Raw genomic sequence first — 17,346 nt, 5'->3', positions numbered from 1 at the left:
CTGCTCAGGGTCACACCCCCTCCCAGCTGGAGAGGAACCCAGCCCCCACACTGAGGGAGGAAACCCAGTGGGAGGTGGCAGGGAAGCCACCCACAGGTTTCTAAGTTTAGCCCCCTGCTACAGACCACTCCCTTCACCCGCCTCCTTGGCCCAGAGCCAGCCATGACCTCATCCTTTGCTCTAAGACTCCACCCTGCTGGCCACTGGCCTGCTTTGTAGACAGGGGGCCAGGCTGGCAAGCAACTTGGACATGAAAAGAGATGGGACACCAAGCACCCAGAGGGAAAGATCGAAAGCTGCCACACGTTGGAGCCTGTAGCCTTTATTCATGCCCCCCTGACCAAATGCAGTGAGAGACAAGGCCCCTGCCGAAAACAACTCCAGGGGCCTGGGACTCTGGGTCCCCTACTGCAGACACTTTCCTGTGAGCCAGAAGTGTATAAAGTGCTGGTGTGTGACCATCCTTTGGGGAAGGTCAAAGGGGGCAAGAGCCCCAGGGGCCCTGAGGAAGGGCAGGGCGTAGGCCTGGCTCCCAGAGCACTGGGAGGGAAGGCCCGTGCCACCACCTCGGGGCTAGGAAACAATGCAGTCCTGGGCAGCAGGGAACTGAAAATGGGAGCCTTCAGCATGGAGCCCTCAGGAGGCTGGGGTTGTAGGGGGATAATTTCTGTACCCCTGTGAAGGGAGGGGGCATGTAGGAAAGGCCTTGGGGATCTCAGAGAATGGGACAGCCCCTCCGACGCTTGTTCTTGCGGACCTGGAGGCCAGCCCGAGTGGCCATCTCAAACACCTCCCGCACTCCCTCCTTGGTCTTGGCTGAGCACTCAAGGTAGCCAAAGGCACTGATCCGGTTCGCCATATCCCGGCCTTCCTCAGACCGAACGGGCTCCTGAGAAGACAGAAGATGAGGGGTCAAAGGAAGCTGGTGACTACATGAACCTCTCCTGCCTCACCCATAAGTGTAGCAGCTGGAACAAATGCCTCCTCCTCCAGCCCTGACCCAGAAAGCGCCCAGGCCCCAGCTACACTGGGCAGCTTTGTGGCCAGGGATCCAAAAATCCCTCCAGTCTACTCCCTCCATTCCCGTGCAGCCCCACATCCCCATTCAACCCCACCTCCTCCCACACACAGCCCCCGGTTCTCTTGCCTGAATGAGCGCCTCCCAACTCCTGACTGCTCTGCCTCCATCCTCACTCTCTTCCAGTCAGAATTATTTTTCTGACACACAGACCTAACATCTCCCCAGTTTGAAACTTTGCCATAATTATCTTTGCATTTCTTATCCTGACAGCTTTCTCTAATAAACTCTAGTTCTCTGGCTAGAGAGCCACTTACAGGTTCCTGAATAAGCCAGCTCTCTCATCCCTTCTTCCAGCCACTTACACAATGCCTGCCCTCATTCCCGTATCCACATCCCTACACCTCCCCCAGGGGCACTCTGATGGCACAGCCTGGGTACCCCAAGTGAAACATAAGCTGTCTCCCCGAGGGCAGATTTTCTTAATCATCTTAATAGTCCCAATTCTGAACAGAATGGACAATTAACTGAAATAAATAAAAATGCCAAGTGACTTTGGACAAGTCACTTCATTCTCTGATACCTCATCAGACACAACCCTACGGGTCCTCCCTCACCAGGAGATATTACCGTCTCCCCTAACACACAGCAGTAGCTGGAGAGAAGTTCCCTTTGCCTGTCTGCAACCCCTCAGAGGGTGCCTTCTTCCCCAGGGGTTCCAGCCTGGCAGCCGTACCCACCTGCTTCATCTTGGCCAGCTCTCTCCTGGTGTGCTCGTCTTGCCTCAGGTCCTTCTTATTCCCCACCAGGATGATGGGCACATTGGGGCAGAAGTGCTTCACCTCTGGGGTCCACTTCTCAGGAATGTTTTCTGTGTACACATGCGCCAACAGGTGTCGGTGCCTCCACTTAAGCTAGAAAGCTCCCCTGGGGGGCCCTCATCTTCCCAGAGCAGTCTTAGAAGCCATTCAGCAAGATGGTCCCTTTCACAGCTCAAAACCTCAACAGTAGTATGCCCTCAGAGGGCCAGTTACCACAGTAAAGGAGACCAACAGGGCCTGAGTGCTCCCCTGCATCCCCACCCCCACCTCTGAAGATGACTGAAGACAGGCCAAGGCACGAGACCTCTGGCTGATTCCAAGGGGTTCTCAGTCCCCTCCCTCCAATCCCCTCACCCAGGCTGTCGGGGCTGTCGATGGAGAAGCACATGAGGATGACATCAGTGTCCGGGTAGGAGAGAGGCCGCAGTCGATCATAGTCTTCCTGCCCTGCTGTGTCCCACAGAGCCAGCTCCACCTGACACACAGGGCCATTGAGTAGCTGGCCTGAGGGCCCCAACCCTGCCACCCAAAGGTCCCCTGAAACCACTGTCCTTCGGGCTCACTGAACTTCTTTATTTGAGCACCTGCTATGCACCAGGCATTATATTAATCACTGTCCCACAACATAAATTAGGTCAGTTTGTTAAAGAAATCTAAGACGTGTTTGACCCTTGAGTTGCCACTGTGAGCACCATTATTTTGGTTAATTCTCACAACAACCCTTTGAGGGAGGTCTTACCATCATCCCCATTTTGCAGGTGGGGGAGCTTAAACCCAGAGGCAAAGGGACTCGGCCCAGGTTACAGAGCCAGTCTGTGGGAGAACCAGAAAGTATATCCAGATTTTTTAAGACTGCAGATTTACTTCCTAACTTTTACTGGTTCCAGCAGGGAGAATGAAGCAAGGACAGGGGTAGGAGTGGGGAAGGACATACTAGGTCATTCAGTGACTGGGGGCGGGTCTCAGGGTGGGGTGGGAAGGGCATCTCTGCCTTCACCTGCTTGCCGTCCACCTCAATGTCCGCAATATAGTTCTCAAAGACAGTAGGGACGTAGACCTCCGGAAACTGATCCTTGCTGAAGACGATGAGGAGACAGGTCTTCCCACAGGCACCATCCCCAACGATCACCAGCTTCTTTCGGATTGCAGCCATGGTGGGGCTGCCAGGAAAGACGTATTGGGGATTTGAGGAAAAGCCATTAAGTCCAAAAACACTTCTCTAGGGCCCCCAAACCTCCCTGGAAACCGAGGCATCTAGCAAAGGGACAGGGGGTTTGCTCAGGCATGTTCTGGCCAAACACCAATTGTGCGACAACAGAGCTTGAAATTCCCAATCTCTGGGTCAGGGACAGGTCTCCCTCGATGGGTTAGAATACAGTGGTGGGAGGTGGATGATGACCCCACTTGGGAGCTGGAAAACATGAGTTTCAATCTAATCCACTTGCCAACCTGGGGACTCCAGGTAGCTAGAGAGCTGCTCAGGGATGCGGGACGTCCAGGGAGCAAGCTTCTATCTACTTCACACATCAGGATTTCGAGTCAGACTTCATTGGTTACCAGGATTTTGATGCATTTACAGTTTAATAATCTCTAAGGTCCAATCTAGAACAGATTGTCCCTCAGCACAAGTCATACCTGTCCAGTCACAAATGAGGAGTCCCTCTCTAGGACCAGAGTAGCAGAACCAGCTACCAGGTGGTAGGTGGGTAAAGGAAGAATAGTTATAGAGCCCCTAGGTGCCAGGCACTCTGTCGGGCATTTTGGCAGGAATTATCTCCTTCGGTCCCCAGATGCCTGGAAGGTAGATGTGCACTTTCCATTTTGACAAACTAGGAAACTAAGGCTCAGTGAGGTTAAGACACAGATTCAGAGCTGTGGCTCATAAGCGGCAGGGATAGCACCCAAAGCAGGACTGTGTGACTCAAAGCCATGCCTCTTCGACATGTCACCTCAGCGGCAGGAAGGAGAGCAGAAGCAGGGAAACCCAGACAGAGGACAGGGGTAGCAGGAAGGAGAGCAGAAGCAGGGAAACCCAGACAGAGGACAGGGGTAGCAGCCAGCCAGCTTCCCTGGTCCATCCCACCCGGTCCCCAAAGCCCCAAGTAATACAAAGGAGGCTCAGTCCCAGCAGTGCCCACAGCTCGAGTTTGGGCAGGCTGCCTTCCTCCCCCCTTCCTCCTGGGCCTGCCAGCAACACTGGGTCACTCAGCCCCTGGCAGGGGACAATGACCACACTGTAGGGAGCCACACATCTACCACAGCACAGTGACTGAGAAGAATCCACCAGGGAATCACCTCCACCCACTCTGGAACAGCCCCTTCCTCCCTCAGTCCAGCTCACCCGCATGCCCTGCCCACCCCTCCCTGTGACTCAGGGCAAGGAGTCAGCTTCCCGGGCTTCCATGTGTCCCCCGCCCCCAGCGCACACGGCCAGCATCTGCACAGTTCATCACACCTTCGCAGCTTCCCTCACTTCCTCCTTCCCTGGGGAGGGGAACTGACCTCCAGCCGGCTGAAGTTCCCAGGCTGCAGGAAGAGAGGGCGGGCTCTGGAGCTGAGATGAAGTCAAGGCTGTTGGGAAGGGGGAGGGGGCTAGAGTCTGGGCTGGGAGGAGCCCCAAAAGAAGAGACAAATGAGGGCCAGTCCCAGCACCAACCAGGCAGGGAGCAGTTAAGAAAGCGACGGTAACCTGATCTCGGCCTCAAACCTAGCTTTTTCTCTCAGTCCCACATCCTGTCAAACTGGGCTGACTGAACGCCTCTACTCCCCACACCCCACCACCACCTCACACTGCCCTTTAGGAAGCGAATACTCCAGCCCCAGGCCTCTTCCCTTCAACACAGATCCTGGGTGGCCCTTCCCTTGCCTCCACACACATTCACAAAACTGTTTTGTGGACATGAGTCAGAGAATTTACAGGAGTTCAAAGTACACAGCCACACTCTTCCCACCACAAAACGGACTCTCTGATTCCCCAGAAGACAAGCAAGAAGGCATTCACCCTGTCGGGACATCACCTCCAGAAATGGAAACCATCCTCCAAAAAGAGAGTTCCTTGGGAATTCTATCCTGGTGACTGATGCTAGGATTTCTTCCAACTCCTCCACCCACTCCATTAGTTCACCTTGCCCTGTTTTGTAAAGATGGGCTGGGGTAGAGCCCCAAGCTGGGGTGGGCAGTGTTGATGGAGGGCAATCACTACTGGGGTGAAAGCCAGTCACTTAGGCATGAGTATGCCACTGCTGTCCCCCCAGCAGGGTAATTCAGACGGCACCAGAGTGGTAGGAGGCAGAGGACAGAAACCCGGGGTTGAGGCATGCCTTAAGGGACCTGGAGCCTCCAGCTCAATTAGAAGACTTTCCCTCCAGGCTATGATTGGGCAGGAACAGCAGGCAGCCCAGGCCAGGCCAGGCCAGGACACTAGGCCCAAGGCCAAGATGGCATGGACAACTCCCTATGAGAGGCAGCCCCAGAGGGACTGTCCCACTGACCCCTTAAGAGGGGCAACTGAGCCCCACACAGGGCCTGGAATGGAGCCTGGAACTTCTGGGGCCTTCCCCAAGACAAGACAGTGTGGATACATCAGACCTCTCTCCAGTCGCTCTCTTGAATTCCCAGATGATCCAGAGCGGCCGGTTGACTTTGCCGACCCACCCTACACGTAGGGAAGGAATCCGTTCTGGAGATACCAGGAGATACTGCATTCTCAACTTTAAAACCAGAGTGAGGGCGGGACTCGGCCTCGGAATCCCAGTCCCAAACCCCAGGATACTCTTTCTTGGTTCGAGTATGAAGAAAGAGGATTCTCATTCTCATTTTCTCTCTCTCTCTCTCTCTACACACACACACACACACACAAACCACACACACAGAGTTGGATCCTTCCCCATCTCCCTTATCCTCAACACAAGCGGGCTCCAGGAACCGTCTAGGGCGGCGTCCAGACCCTGCCGAAGAGTGGCAGGTCCCAATGGTCACATCCCGCCCCTATTCCCGCCATACCTCCCTCCTGGCCTGGAGGAATTCCCACCCCATCCCACTCTAGGTACCCTGCGGCCGCCCGCCCTGGGGGCTGGGGCGTCTGAGTTGAGGCTGCCTCGCCCCTCGCCCGGCGGGGCAGGTTCCGGGAAGCTGGCAGGAGAGGGGAAGGGGCTCCGACTTGGACCTCAGGAGGCCAGAGCCCCTGCCCGCAGGTCCGGGCCCCCTCGCTGCAGCCCGGGGAGGGGCCGACGCGGTCCGACCACCGCCCAGCCCGGATGCCGACTCCACTTGGAGGGAACGGGGTCCACGCCCAGGCCGAAGCCCCTTCCTCGCACGGGCCCCGATCTCCGGGCCAGCGAGGAAGGGAAAGTGCTCTCCCGGGGGAGTTCCCAAGACGCCCCACCGCCCACAGCCCCGGCCCAGGGTACCTTCCGCTCCGCCGCCTCCAGCTGCGCGGCCGGTGCCGGAGGCTCAGACTGACCCCAGGGCCCCGCCCCGCCCTCCTCCAGCGCCGCGGCGGGGAGGGCGGGCCCGGCAGGGGGAGGGTCGGCCGGGGGCGGCCCTTGGCTCGGCCCGCCCCGGCCCCGCGCAGGGCCGCAGCCGCCGGTACCCTCCGCAGGCCGGGGACCGGGGGCCAGGGGCGTCCACCCCTCCAGGTGGGGGAGAGCCACGGGGAGATTCCTGGACTGCGGAGGAGCCGGGCGAGCGGGGCGAGGACGACCCGGGTGGACTCAGACTCTGCCCAGCCTTCAATCCCCTAGGGGAGGACCGGCGTCGGGAAAGTTAAGAGGTGCTCGGGGTGGGGTCAGGAAGGGCCACTGCTGCCCTCCTGTGGCCAAGCGGCCACCCGCTCCTGCTGCACCTGGGACCTCGCGGGAGGCGGGACTGGGAAAGGGTATCCCCCGGGAGGTCCCAGGGCCCGGCGCGGGTGTGTTGGTTGTGGGGAGATGCCCACCCTCTTGTTCTTAGGATCGCACAGCCCAACGTCATCCCCCAAACTTGAAGACCTCTCAGAGCCGTTCAGACCCAGACCACCGTTCCTCCTCACAATTCGCTTTCTTCCCTGGGCCTGGAATTTCCAGGAGTCCAATTCCTACCTACTCCTCAAAGGGTGCGCCTAGAAATGCTTCCGGATCCCAGCTGGGAATTCTGTTCCCACTCCTGGGTCTGACTTTGGCGCATAGGATATTTACCTACACGTGTATCTCCCTTCCCTGTAAGGGAGCTGAGGAGGTGGGGGTAGAATGAGGACGTCCACCAACATTTCATTGGCTTGTGCTTGGGACACTACACAGCTTAACCCTTTCAATATTCATCACAGATCTTTGGGGAAAATATAACCATCCCCTTTTGCCCATAGAGAAGCTGAGGCTCAGAGAAATCAAGTGGCTTACACAAATGTTTTTGACTTGTGACAGCAAGAATTCACACAGCCGGGCCTGTCTGGCTCCAAACTGGTGGTCTGGCCCTGCTACTTCCCAGGCTCCTCCAGCCTGTCCCTTCCCCTGTTGTCTAGCACAGTGAGTGGCACATAATAGGTTGTCAACCAATATCTGATGAATGAATGAATGTTAGGAGTCATACAGACTTTAAATATCTGAAGTGCAATCCAGACATCTGACAAATGTGAAAACAGGTCCGCAGCAGTTTGGCCCCAGGCCTCTTAACTGACTCAATAAACATTTCTTGAGGGTGAACTGAGAGCTATGTTCGGAAGATCCATTTCTGCCTTCAAACAACTTAGAGTCTAAATGAGGAATGCAATTTCAAGATAGCCAACATTTATTGAATCCATATTACATGGACCTGGGTCCTCATACGTTAACTACAAGAATCCCATGAGGTAGCTATCTCCATTTTACTGAGAAGAAAATCGAGGTTCGGAGAGGTTACAGAGCTAGTGCTGGGTCTGACACTAGAACTCAAACAGCTGAACTCTAGAGCCCCTGTTCATAATTGCTACTCCCTACTGACTCCTAATGTAGACAGTTACGATACAGGAGGTCATTGCTGTAGTGTGGGCATGTGTGGGCTGTGGGATACCCAGTCCTGAACAACAGGTGAAGTTCTCAAGATAAGGTGATGTGTAGATTTTTTTAATTTTAATTTTATTTTGAGACAAGGTCTCTGTTGCCCAAGTGTGCAGTGGCAAGATCTCAGCTCACTGCAGCCTCAACCTTCCGGGCTCCGGTGATTTTCCCACTTCAGCTTCCCCAGTAGCTGAGACTACAGGCGTGTACCATCACATCTAATTTTTGTATTTTTTGTACAGCTGAGGTCTTGCTATATTGCCCAGGCTGGCGAGGGGCCTTTTCTAATTATTTTGCTTATCTTTATTTTTGCTTCCCTTAACTTACCTTGGGTTTAATTTGCTGTTCTTTTTCTAGCCTCTTAAGGTGGAAACAGATCACTGATTTGAGATCTTTATTCTTTTCTACTATAAGCAATACTCTTAATTTCCTTGGATGCTTAACTGCTTCCCACAGGCACTCACCACTACATTCAGCTAATTTTTTATTTTTTTGTAGAGATGGAGTCTCACTATTGCCCAGGGTGGTCTTAAACTCCTGGGCTTAGCAGTCCTCTCACCTCTGCCTCCCAAAGTGTTGGGATTACAGGCGTGAACCACCGTGTCCAGCAGTAGATTTTGAATAAGTTGGAGCTACTAAAAGCCCACAGTTATACAAACCCCAGGAAGTTGTGGTGGTGGTAAAAAAAATGAGGCTGGAGAAGGAAGCAGTGGCTGGATCGTGAAGGTCCTTATATGCCATGCACAGGAGTTGAGTGTTGATTTTGTTCTAGGTGCAATAAGGAGCCACTAAATTTAGGAGGCCAATATTGTGAAAGGTGGTGGTGACTGAAGGTGGGGAGAGATGGAGATAAGTAGAGAAATATTTTTAAAGGTCTATAGTCAACGATACTTAGTGATCAATTACCTTGATGGGAAAGAAACGAAAGCCAAGGGTGACCAACTCCAGGATTTCTAACTGGAGCAGCAGAGCTGGTGCCCATTGAGGGGATATACAGGAGAAGGAACATGCAATGGAGGGCAGTGGTGAATTTAGTTTCAGGTATTTGAATTGAAGTGCCAGCAGGCTATCCGGGAGATGTTCGGGAGATGACTGGTACGTGTAGGTCTAAAGCTCAGGAAGGATCTGGGCAGATGGGTGAAGCCACAGAAGTGGACGATGACACTCACAGCAAATGCGTGGAGTGGAAAGAGTGGGGGTAGAATAAAGAACCTGGGGGATACCACATTTCTAGAACTGTTCTGGTCCTCTTTCCACCACCCCACAGAGCTTTCTTCTTATCTTTCAGTTTCTAGTCAAAGCAAATAAAGACACACACCTTTATCCATCTGGTTTATTTGCCAATAGCTATAATTTTGGATATAGCGGGCATCCCTTCTTCAGTTAAGCTGCCACTAAAGAAGGGTCAGGCAGACAACTTCAGAATTTGGGCTGTGAGAGGAGTAAGTATGGAGAAGCTGGTGGGAGGGATGGTGTTCAGCCCCTCAGGAGTAACTGCCTGGCCCTCCCAGGGGGATGACGAAGACAGAGATGTCATCCCCGGAACCCAGCTTGTTGTTGGGGAGACGCCAGCCACGGTCCCGGGGGGTACCCCGGGCCCCCAGGACCAGAGCTTGGGCCAGAGCTGTATACCTGCCAGGAGCACACATGCACATTCATGTACCAACATGTATGTGGGAAGACAGATACACAGGCCCACATGTGGGGTCCCAAGCATTGCTTCCCTTTGACCCTTCCTTCACCAATGCCATCCCCTTACCACCGTGCCATGCAGCCCCTACCTGCTGTGGTCATTGGGCTCATAGGCTGACAGCACCCTGTCCACAGTGGCGGCTACCTCACAGTCAGTAGTGACATCCCACAGGCCATCTGTTCCCAGGACTAGCACATCATCTGGGCAGTGCTCATATTGTGTCAGGTCATACACTCGTACCTGGTGGGAGAAAAGGGCAGAGAGGATTGAGGTGTGGGGTTTGCTGGACAGGGAGCTTGGAGATAAAGGGACTGTAGATGAAAGCTGGCCTAAAACTCCCAGAGAAGGCAAGGTGTGGTTTAAGGGGGCCACCGTATGGCTCACCTCAGGGAAGCAGGAGAGAAAGGGCTTGATGGGCAGGGTGGAACTGCAGACCTTAAGGTTGTGGTCTCCCAAGCCTCGGGTCACCCCAATGGTGGCCATCACCCGAGCCTGAAAGAAATGAGGAGGGAGTACCACTATAGTCCTCTGCCAGATTCTCTGAAACCAAAGATTCTTTCCACCCCTACCCTCAGGTAGAACCTCCACCTCCCTAGACAAGTTGTGATAGGTCCTCCTGCCCTCTCCCACCTCTACCATGGAGTTTACCTTTTTGCCCTCCCCACAGACCAGAGGAAACCTGAGATCCTCCAGCTCGATCTTTTTGTAGGCCCTGGGGAGGGGGGAGTAGAGGAGGCATCACCCAGGCATCAAAGCCTCTCTCCCCTAGGAGCTGCATACCCTCACACAAACTCCTTAGAAGGGCCACATCCTCCCAACTCCCAGCCTCCAGCTTCCACCTTGCTGCGGGCGAGGGACTGGTTGTGTTGCCATGGGAACGGGCCCCGGCTCTAAGGGAAGTGTTACCAGCCGGTCATGTTCTGGTCCCGGTACAACATCCTCTGCCCCAGCTCCTTGGGCAGAACTCTGCGGGGGAACTCAAGGTGGGTGAATTCACTGCCTAGCAGCTCTGGTTTCAGGAAGCCCTGGAGTTGGGGATGATCAAAACAGAGAGCCAGGGGGCATTATGCTCACAGCACACGGTGGTATATAGATGACGTTAACTACAGCAGACCCTTAAATAGAGTTTACCATGTGCCACACGTTATTCTAATATTAGCAAATATTAACTCATTTACTCCTCACAACAGCCCTTAAGGCAGGAACTACTGATGCACAGAGAGGTTAAGGGAGGGAATTGCTGAGGTCACACAATTAGCAAAGCCCTCAGACCAGGATGCATCCCGGGCTTCCAGCTCCACAGCCACATGCGTTTAGGCACTAAGCCGTACTGCCTTTCAGGGGCCTTTGCTGTTCCCTTCCCCCACCTCAGTCTCTACTTCCTGCCTCAGCTGGGGCCACAGTGGGAGCACTGGACCAGCCCAGTGCCGCAGCCTCCCTGCTGCAGCCTCCCACTGGCTCAGCCCCGCACTCCATAGTCCACACAGCGGCCTTCCCAGTAAGGTGCTTTCTGTGCCTGTGGTGGGGGTGTGAGAGTTCTCAGGGCCATGGGGTGCAGGGAGGCACAAGACCCGACAAAGAATGGGGGTAGGGAATTTGGTTCCTACTTACAAGCAGCTGAAGACGCTGGCGCTCAGTCTCCGGGGTAAACTCCCGGGACATTGGAATGATTTCACCATTCCGGACGATGATGGCTCTGCCCAAAGAAAGAAAAGGAATTGGGACCTGGTTCTCTTCAGACCCACTCACGAGAAATTCCAGAAAGACCAGACCCTCTCCATAATGACCTTTCAGATCTCTTACCCAGACCCCCATATCTGCCCCTGGCCCCACCCAATGGATATTTCATGCCACTCCTTATGTCTGTCACCCCTCTTGACTCCCTCCAATCTTGATTTTTAACCCCTGCCACCTTACTCTCCTGTATTCCCCCATCTCAGAGAGTGTGGCCCTCTATCGCCACCTCAGAGCCCCCTCCCCCATACCTGCTATCGCCTGCATTGGCCACATACACCTTGCCTAGCAGGTAGATCACAACCAGTGCACAGCAGCCCCCCTCCACTTGGTGGCCACGCCGTTCCCGGGCCATCTGCTCATCCTGCCACATAAGGAAGGGTCAGAGGTAGGTAGAAGGAGAGGTTCCAGCACACAGTCACCCTCCCCCTACCCCCTCTACCTCTAGAAATCAACTGGCCCAGCCAGGCTACACTGGAAGACAGGAGGGAAGACTGGGGTGTAACTGCCCCTTCTCCCTCCCCTCTGAACCAAGCTCTGCTCAGGCTCTCAAAGGTGTTGTGGGTTCTCAGGGTAACCCCCTTAGGCCACCTGGCTTCCACACAGAGTTGGCCAGAGTGGTTGCCTAGCAGGCCCTTGGCCCAGGTCACCCACTTACCATGAGCTGGAAGGCAGTCTCAATGGCCCCCACTACCAGGCTCTCATGGGTCACTTCCTTCTGTGAAGACCAGCAGGACTGAGGGCCAAGCAAGTGAGAGGGATCGGAGGAACCTGGGGTCCCCGGGGTTGTCGGGAGGCAGAGGGGTGGTGGCGAAGGGTCCTGAAGTATCTCTACCAGGTCCTTTAGCTGCTCTCGGATATGGCGATGCAGGAGCCGTGAGGCCATTTCAGCAGCCCCGCCCCCTGCATGCCCATCAAATAGGCCCCAGTAGTAGAAGCAGAGTCCCTGATGGAGGAAAAGTTGGAGGTGAGTTTTGTTTGTTTGTTTTGTGTGTGTGTGTGTGTTATGCAAGGAGAATAACAAGACTCTAGGCATCCATACAAACATCTGAGAGGTCAGTGTTTGCTACTGAAGGCAAATTAGGTTTTTTCACATAAGGCTTCGTATGTGTCAAGAGAAAGGAAAGGCTCAAAAAGCCAAACTCAGAGGATAACAGATCCAAAACTTAGCACTGGCAATTAAATCATCCATAAATATGTGAGCCTCTACATTTTAGGTAGGAAAGTAACATTCATGCTTACATGGTAGAATCTAACTGATGAATACCAGGTAAAGGTTCTGTGCCAGAAAGTAGATAGCCAGTGATTTCGTCAGGTCTTCCGCATGGCTCAGATTTAAAACCAGAGGCCTGAGTCCCTAGGGAGAGGTGTCACTGTGTCTCTGGAGTCTGGGAAAGGGGATGGGTCTTACCTGGCCTCGGCTAGGCTCCCTAGGTACTCCTGTAACACTCCTCCGACCTTCCACATATACCACTTCACAGCAAGCCTGGTCCTCATTGTGCTGACTCTTGCCAGCATTGATGACCCTGCCAGGCCAGAATGACCACATCAGGTTGGACACCAGACCAGGTCCTGGAATAACCCCCACCTTAGACATACACCGTCTCCTGCGCCCGCTGGCCAAGCTGAGAAAGGTCACAGCCACCTGGGATCCAGGCCAGAGGGAGGAGGAGAAGGGAGGGCTGGCAAGGTGTAAGGAGTACTGTTTGGGTGGCCAGCTCTACCACTTCACAGAAACGCCAGCAGGAGCTTCTAGCCAACCGCTATGTCCCCTGCCTGCCTCACTTCCCCCATCCCTGGCGGAAAAAAAAAGGCATTCCTAGTGGTGCTTCTAGGGGAGGGGCTAGATGGCAGCAGCAGTTTTACTTCCCTGCCAGCTAGACCCTACATCCCACCCTCAACCACTATCAACTCTCCCAGTGCCTTGTCCCCAGCACCTCATCCTCATGGGCACACCCACCCTTATCCTAAAACCATCCAGTGAAAGTTTCTGCTGCCTTGACAATGAGGAAGTTCTCCAGCCCAGATCGGGAAAGAGGAATTGAAATAGAGTAGAAGTGGAAGCCCACCTGGACTGGGCAGGAGTCACATACCCACAAACTCCTCCCACACAGGAGGCTAAGGGAGGTGGTGGTGGGTCCATGGGCCACCAGCCACCTTCCTCAGCGAACTGAGCGCCCCCATCTCCCTCGGTGCTCTGCGTTCCCGGCAGATGCATTAAAAATACACACAGCCCGGGGGCCAGCCGGCCGCTCCGGCCAGGGGGTCCGCTTCTTTGCCAGGCCAGCACGAGTTGGCAGGCTGAAGGGCATCTAAATGGGACCCTCCTCTACCCCGGGCGTCACCCTCCCCGCCCCTGGAGAAGCTGGCGGCCTCCTGGTGTCGCGGGCTATTTCTGGGTGTGGAGGGGGAGGGGAACTACGGTAAGAGGGACAGGGAACTGGGGCGCTGGAGACGGGAAGCGGGTGAGCGAGTCTTCCCAACCGCTATGTCCCCTATTAAAAAGAACCCCGCTCCTTCGTGAAACCCCTTTTCCCTTAGCCTTTAAGCTGCCGGGCCGCGACTGGGAACTGGCCAACTCATCCTTCGCGGGGCCCTCAGCCCTCCGGGCTCTGGGGCAGAACAGGGTCCTGAGGCGGCGTGGGCGAGGGCAGTCAATGAGCGGGAAGGACCTGAAGAAGGTGACACAGGCTGCGCCCGACTGGAAAGTGGGTTGGGAGGGGGTGCGGCCCGAAGACCGGAGGATAGCAAAGGTCCTGGGAAAAGAGAGCTCCTGGCCCGGACGCGGCGTGGGGAACGCGTCCTAGCGCCGGGGATGCGAAGCTGGGGAGAGGGGTGGGAGCCCCATCCTGGTTTGGGTGCCCCAGGGGGCGCTCACTCGGCGTAGCCTGTGCTCCAGGGCAGGCGGCGGCCCGTGTCCGGGGGGCTTTGCACAGCCCGGCCCGCGTGGTCATCGGCGCGTCGCAGCCCCCCGGGGCTCAGCTGCAGAAAGGTCGGTCTGGAGAAGCTCGCTCGAGCCTCAACAGCCTTCGCGGGCGTCGCCCTCCCGCTCCCAGCCTTCGCGGGAGGGCTCCTGGGCGCTTCTGGAGCGGCAGCGGGCGGCGCCGAGGCAGGGTTGGGCAGGTCCGGGGACTTGGGGCGCGGAGGCGGAGCGCCCCCGGAGCTCACCAGGTGCGCCACTGCCGAGCGCACCCGGTTTAGCATGCTGCCTCTCTGCCCCGCCCTCGGCCGCGGCCCCGCCCCCGCCCAGGCCCCGCCCCCAGGGCTCGGGGTGGGCGGTGCTCGCGCCAGCCGGCCCTTCCCTGCTACTGGCTCCTGGCCAGCTGGGCGGGTCCCGGGCGAAACTTGCCCTTGCTCTGGGCCACCCCAGGAACCGGCCCATGGGCCCCCGGCCTCTGCCCCGCCCCATTCCGGCTTGGCCCCGCCTCCGTTTCTTAGGGGTAGGTTCTGTTGCTGTGGGAAGGGGGCGGAGAGAAGGAAACCTTATTTCAGCCGTGCGCTAGATTAGACATCAGCTAGAACGTCTCCATTGTGACGGGGGCTGAGGGACAAGGGGGTGCGGTCTCCTCGCTCTCGGTTCGGTGTGGCCAGCCAGCCCAGACAGCCATGGAGCTAATGACCTCAGAGCAAAACAGGCGCTTGGGAGCCGCCGGGTATGAGGCGCCAGGTGTGACACCACCTCTGGATGGGGCTGCAGGAGCGAGAGCGGGCAAGCTGGTACCGGGTGGGGGTGCGGGGGTAATGACGCAGGCTGCAGCCGACCACCCCGGAATCAGGAGCCGGGGTAGATTCCTGGGCTCCTGATGCGCTGTTCCCCATGAAGACCACCTCTAGATCTGGGAAAGCGGTTGCTACTCCCACCCTCCTTTCTCTCTCAGAACCCAGGTCTTTCCCACAATGTAGACCTTCCCTGACCACAGCAGGACAAGCTATTCATAGTTAGGATAATAACGACATAACAAATACTAATTTATTGAAGACGTACTGCATACTAGGCCCTTTACAAAGCACGTTCCATACATTATTTGGTTATTTATACTGCACACCAATCCTTCAAGATGGGTTTTTTTCTATCAGTTTCACGGATGAGGCAGGACAGGACGCTTCTTGTCATTTTACCGTGACTTGCCCCAAGAGGTCACACAGTCAGTGAAAGATTCACACCTATGTCGGCCTCCTGACATTCAAACCTGCTCTGTCTTAAGAACCAAACTGATTTCTCCGGATCAGGGAGGAAGGGCTAGAAAGGAGATCAATGGCAGAGAGAGGAGTGGGGGTTCCTCTCCTCCCATCCTTGTCTTAGGGCCAGGGCTGAGAGCAGTCCGGGAATGCTGAGCAAGTTCTACGTCTACCGCCAGGGGGTGACAGAGGCCAGGCTAAGCCCTTGCCTAAGAAGAGTAAAAGCTCACCCACTGGAAGACCAGGACAGAGCCCAATGCCTGGTTGGCTGCCCGTTCTTCCTAACTTCTCCCCTCTGGGAGAGGGTGGTACTGACCTGATGCCACAAGAGCTCTGTCTCTAAACCTCCTATCAGAAAGTTGATCACTAGGTATCCACAGACACCACCCATCCACACATCTCAAATGGGGACAAGGCCGTTGTGGCCCTCATGCAAGTTGGAGGTAGCCATCAGCGACTACGGCACCCAGTTCACAGATGGAACTTTTCTGGGCTCTGTCGGCCAGGTGCTTCCTGACCACATCCCACTCTGTTCCCCAGGCTAAACTGTGTCCCCAGAAGGGATGACTTTCTTGGCAGCTTCTAAATAAAGATCCCACAATAGTCATTCAGGTTGGTAGACTTACTATGCCTGCTATGTTATGCCTGAGCTTTAGGCAGAGAGAGCCAGAGGAAAAGAAGTCACAGGGGAGAAAAAAAAATAGACCCCAAGGCAAATAGAGCAACAAAAGCAGTCGGGGACAAAGAACAGGCTGCTTCTATAGGTTTTCCCCTGCTATTTGAGAAAAACTGGAACCAACTCTCAGATAAATAATAGCAGCAGCAAGCCAGCAACTGAGGAAACAAATATAACTCCTGGTTGTTTTTATTATTAAGTGTTTCTGAGACAGTTTACTTACCACTTCTTGGTGTCACCCAGCTCCCTATTCCCTGCCCTTTCTAGCACCCACCATGGTGTGGCTGCAAGCTGTCTGCAAAGCTAAGCCAAGAGACCCCCCCAGCTCCAGCACCAGATGATCAGCAGGGAAGATAACAGCTCCCTGGGGCTCCAGAACAGCCCCCAGCCACGGCCTAATCCTAAGGCTCCCCTCTCCCTGAACCTCTCACCTCCTATTCCTGACACCATTATGCCTCCTCCATCCTCAGACTGCCCCAGAACCTGGTGAGGTCATCACCTCTACTCATCCCTGAGGCAGCGGAAAGTGAGAGGGAAAAGGGGGTGGGGTAGGAAGAAGCAGACTTGTGGGATGTTTTTCTCTGTGAAGAGCGAGACTCTGCTCAGTGGCTGGCCCTGCCGGGGGGAGTGTGAAGCTTGAGCCAAGGAGGGGGACTGGACAGCCTCAAGACAGGCCCCTTTATCTCAGGTCACAATGGTGGCTCAGGGCCCAGAACTGGTCATCTTCTTGCCTTGTCTCTCCCCTTCACATCACCCCAAACCCAAAGGCCTCTTAAACTAAGAGGAAAGTCCCTTCAAATTCACAGAACACCACTCCCTCTCATTTGTCTAATACTTTCACATCCAAAATAGACCCCTGTAAAGAATTATTCAGTTGCAATTAATTACATTGCAATTTTTCTGATAAAGAAACTGGGTCTCAGGCCAGGAGTGGTGGCTTACACCTGTAATCCCAGCACTTTGAGAGGCCATGGTGGATGGATCAGTTGAGTCCAGGAGTTCAAGACCAGCCTGGGCAACATAGTAAAACCCTGTCTTTACAAAAAATACAAAAAATTAACCCTGGCTTGGTGGTGCACTACAGACTACCCCTATAGTCCCAGCTACTCAAGAGGCTGACAGGGGAGGATCATTTGAGCCCAGGAGGTGGAGGTTACAATGAACCAAGATCTGGGTGACAGAGTGATGAGACCCTGTCCCCAAAAAATAAATAA

At 55.1% G+C, this 17,346-nt stretch overlaps 2 protein-coding genes across 7 annotated transcripts; both read right to left on the bottom strand.

Annotated features, from left to right (window-relative positions):
* Positions 1–306: 306 nt before the first annotated feature.
* Positions 307–6,580, bottom strand: RHOC (ras homolog family member C). 6 transcript variants are annotated; one of them, XM_063651980.1, is made up of 6 exons: positions 6,249–6,467; positions 3,475–4,410; positions 2,837–2,999; positions 2,194–2,314; positions 1,759–1,889; positions 307–889 (listed from the first exon to the last, which is right to left on the bottom strand). In XM_063651980.1, exons 3-6 carry the CDS (start codon positions 2,990–2,992, stop codon positions 716–718), a joined length of 582 nt encoding a protein of 193 aa, XP_063508050.1. In that variant the 5' UTR covers positions 2,993–2,999; positions 3,475–4,410; positions 6,249–6,467; the 3' UTR covers positions 307–715. The 6 variants fall into 6 exon arrangements, with proteins under 6 accessions (XP_063508050.1, XP_054322105.1, XP_054322088.1 ...); XM_054466130.2 differs by having other exon boundaries at positions 4,295–4,410; XM_054466113.2 differs by having other exon boundaries at positions 4,342–4,410; positions 6,249–6,447.
* Positions 6,581–9,169: 2,589 nt separating this feature from the next.
* On the bottom strand, positions 9,170–17,327 carry PPM1J (protein phosphatase, Mg2+/Mn2+ dependent 1J). Its single transcript, XM_054465830.1, has 10 exons — positions 14,156–17,327; positions 12,689–12,803; positions 11,936–12,223; positions 11,529–11,641; positions 11,155–11,239; positions 10,450–10,568; positions 10,192–10,255; positions 9,928–10,035; positions 9,632–9,783; positions 9,170–9,482 (listed from the first exon to the last, which is right to left on the bottom strand). Exons 1-10 carry the CDS (start codon positions 14,479–14,481, stop codon positions 9,335–9,337), a joined length of 1,518 nt encoding a protein of 505 aa, XP_054321805.1. The 5' UTR covers positions 14,482–17,327; the 3' UTR covers positions 9,170–9,334.
* Between the last annotated feature and the right edge of the window lie 19 nt (positions 17,328–17,346).

This window comes from Pongo pygmaeus, chromosome 1 (genome assembly GCF_028885625.2).
Source record: "Pongo pygmaeus isolate AG05252 chromosome 1, NHGRI_mPonPyg2-v2.0_pri, whole genome shotgun sequence".
NCBI lineage: Eukaryota > Metazoa > Chordata > Mammalia > Primates > Hominidae > Pongo > Pongo pygmaeus.
The sequence above is the reverse complement of the archived record's forward strand: the minus strand, read 5'-3'. Positions and strand labels throughout refer to the sequence as shown.

Excerpts from the sequence above, each read along its gene's own strand:
- RHOC (XM_054466126.1), bottom strand. The coding sequence starts at position 2,992 with ATGGCTGCAATCCGAAAGAAGCTGGTGATCGTTGGGGATGGTGCCTGT. Across the intron at positions 2,315-2,836 it reads TTGAGGTGGACGGCAAGCAG|GTGGAGCTGGCTCTGTGGGA; the intron begins GTGAAGGCAGAG and ends CCTGTGTGTCAG. Across the intron at positions 1,890-2,193 it reads CGACAGCCCCGACAGCCTGG|AAAACATTCCTGAGAAGTGG; the intron begins GTGAGGGGATTG and ends ATGTGTACACAG.
- PPM1J (XM_054465830.1), bottom strand. The coding sequence starts at position 14,481 with ATGCTAAACCGGGTGCGCTCGGCAGTGGCGCACCTGGTGAGCTCCGGG. Across the intron at positions 9,784-9,927 it reads TTCTCTCCTGCTTCCCTGAG|GTACGAGTGTATGACCTGAC; the intron begins GTGAGCCATACG and ends TTCTCCCACCAG. Across the intron at positions 9,483-9,631 it reads GAGCCCAATGACCACAGCAG|GTATACAGCTCTGGCCCAAG; the intron begins GTAGGGGCTGCA and ends TGCTCCTGGCAG.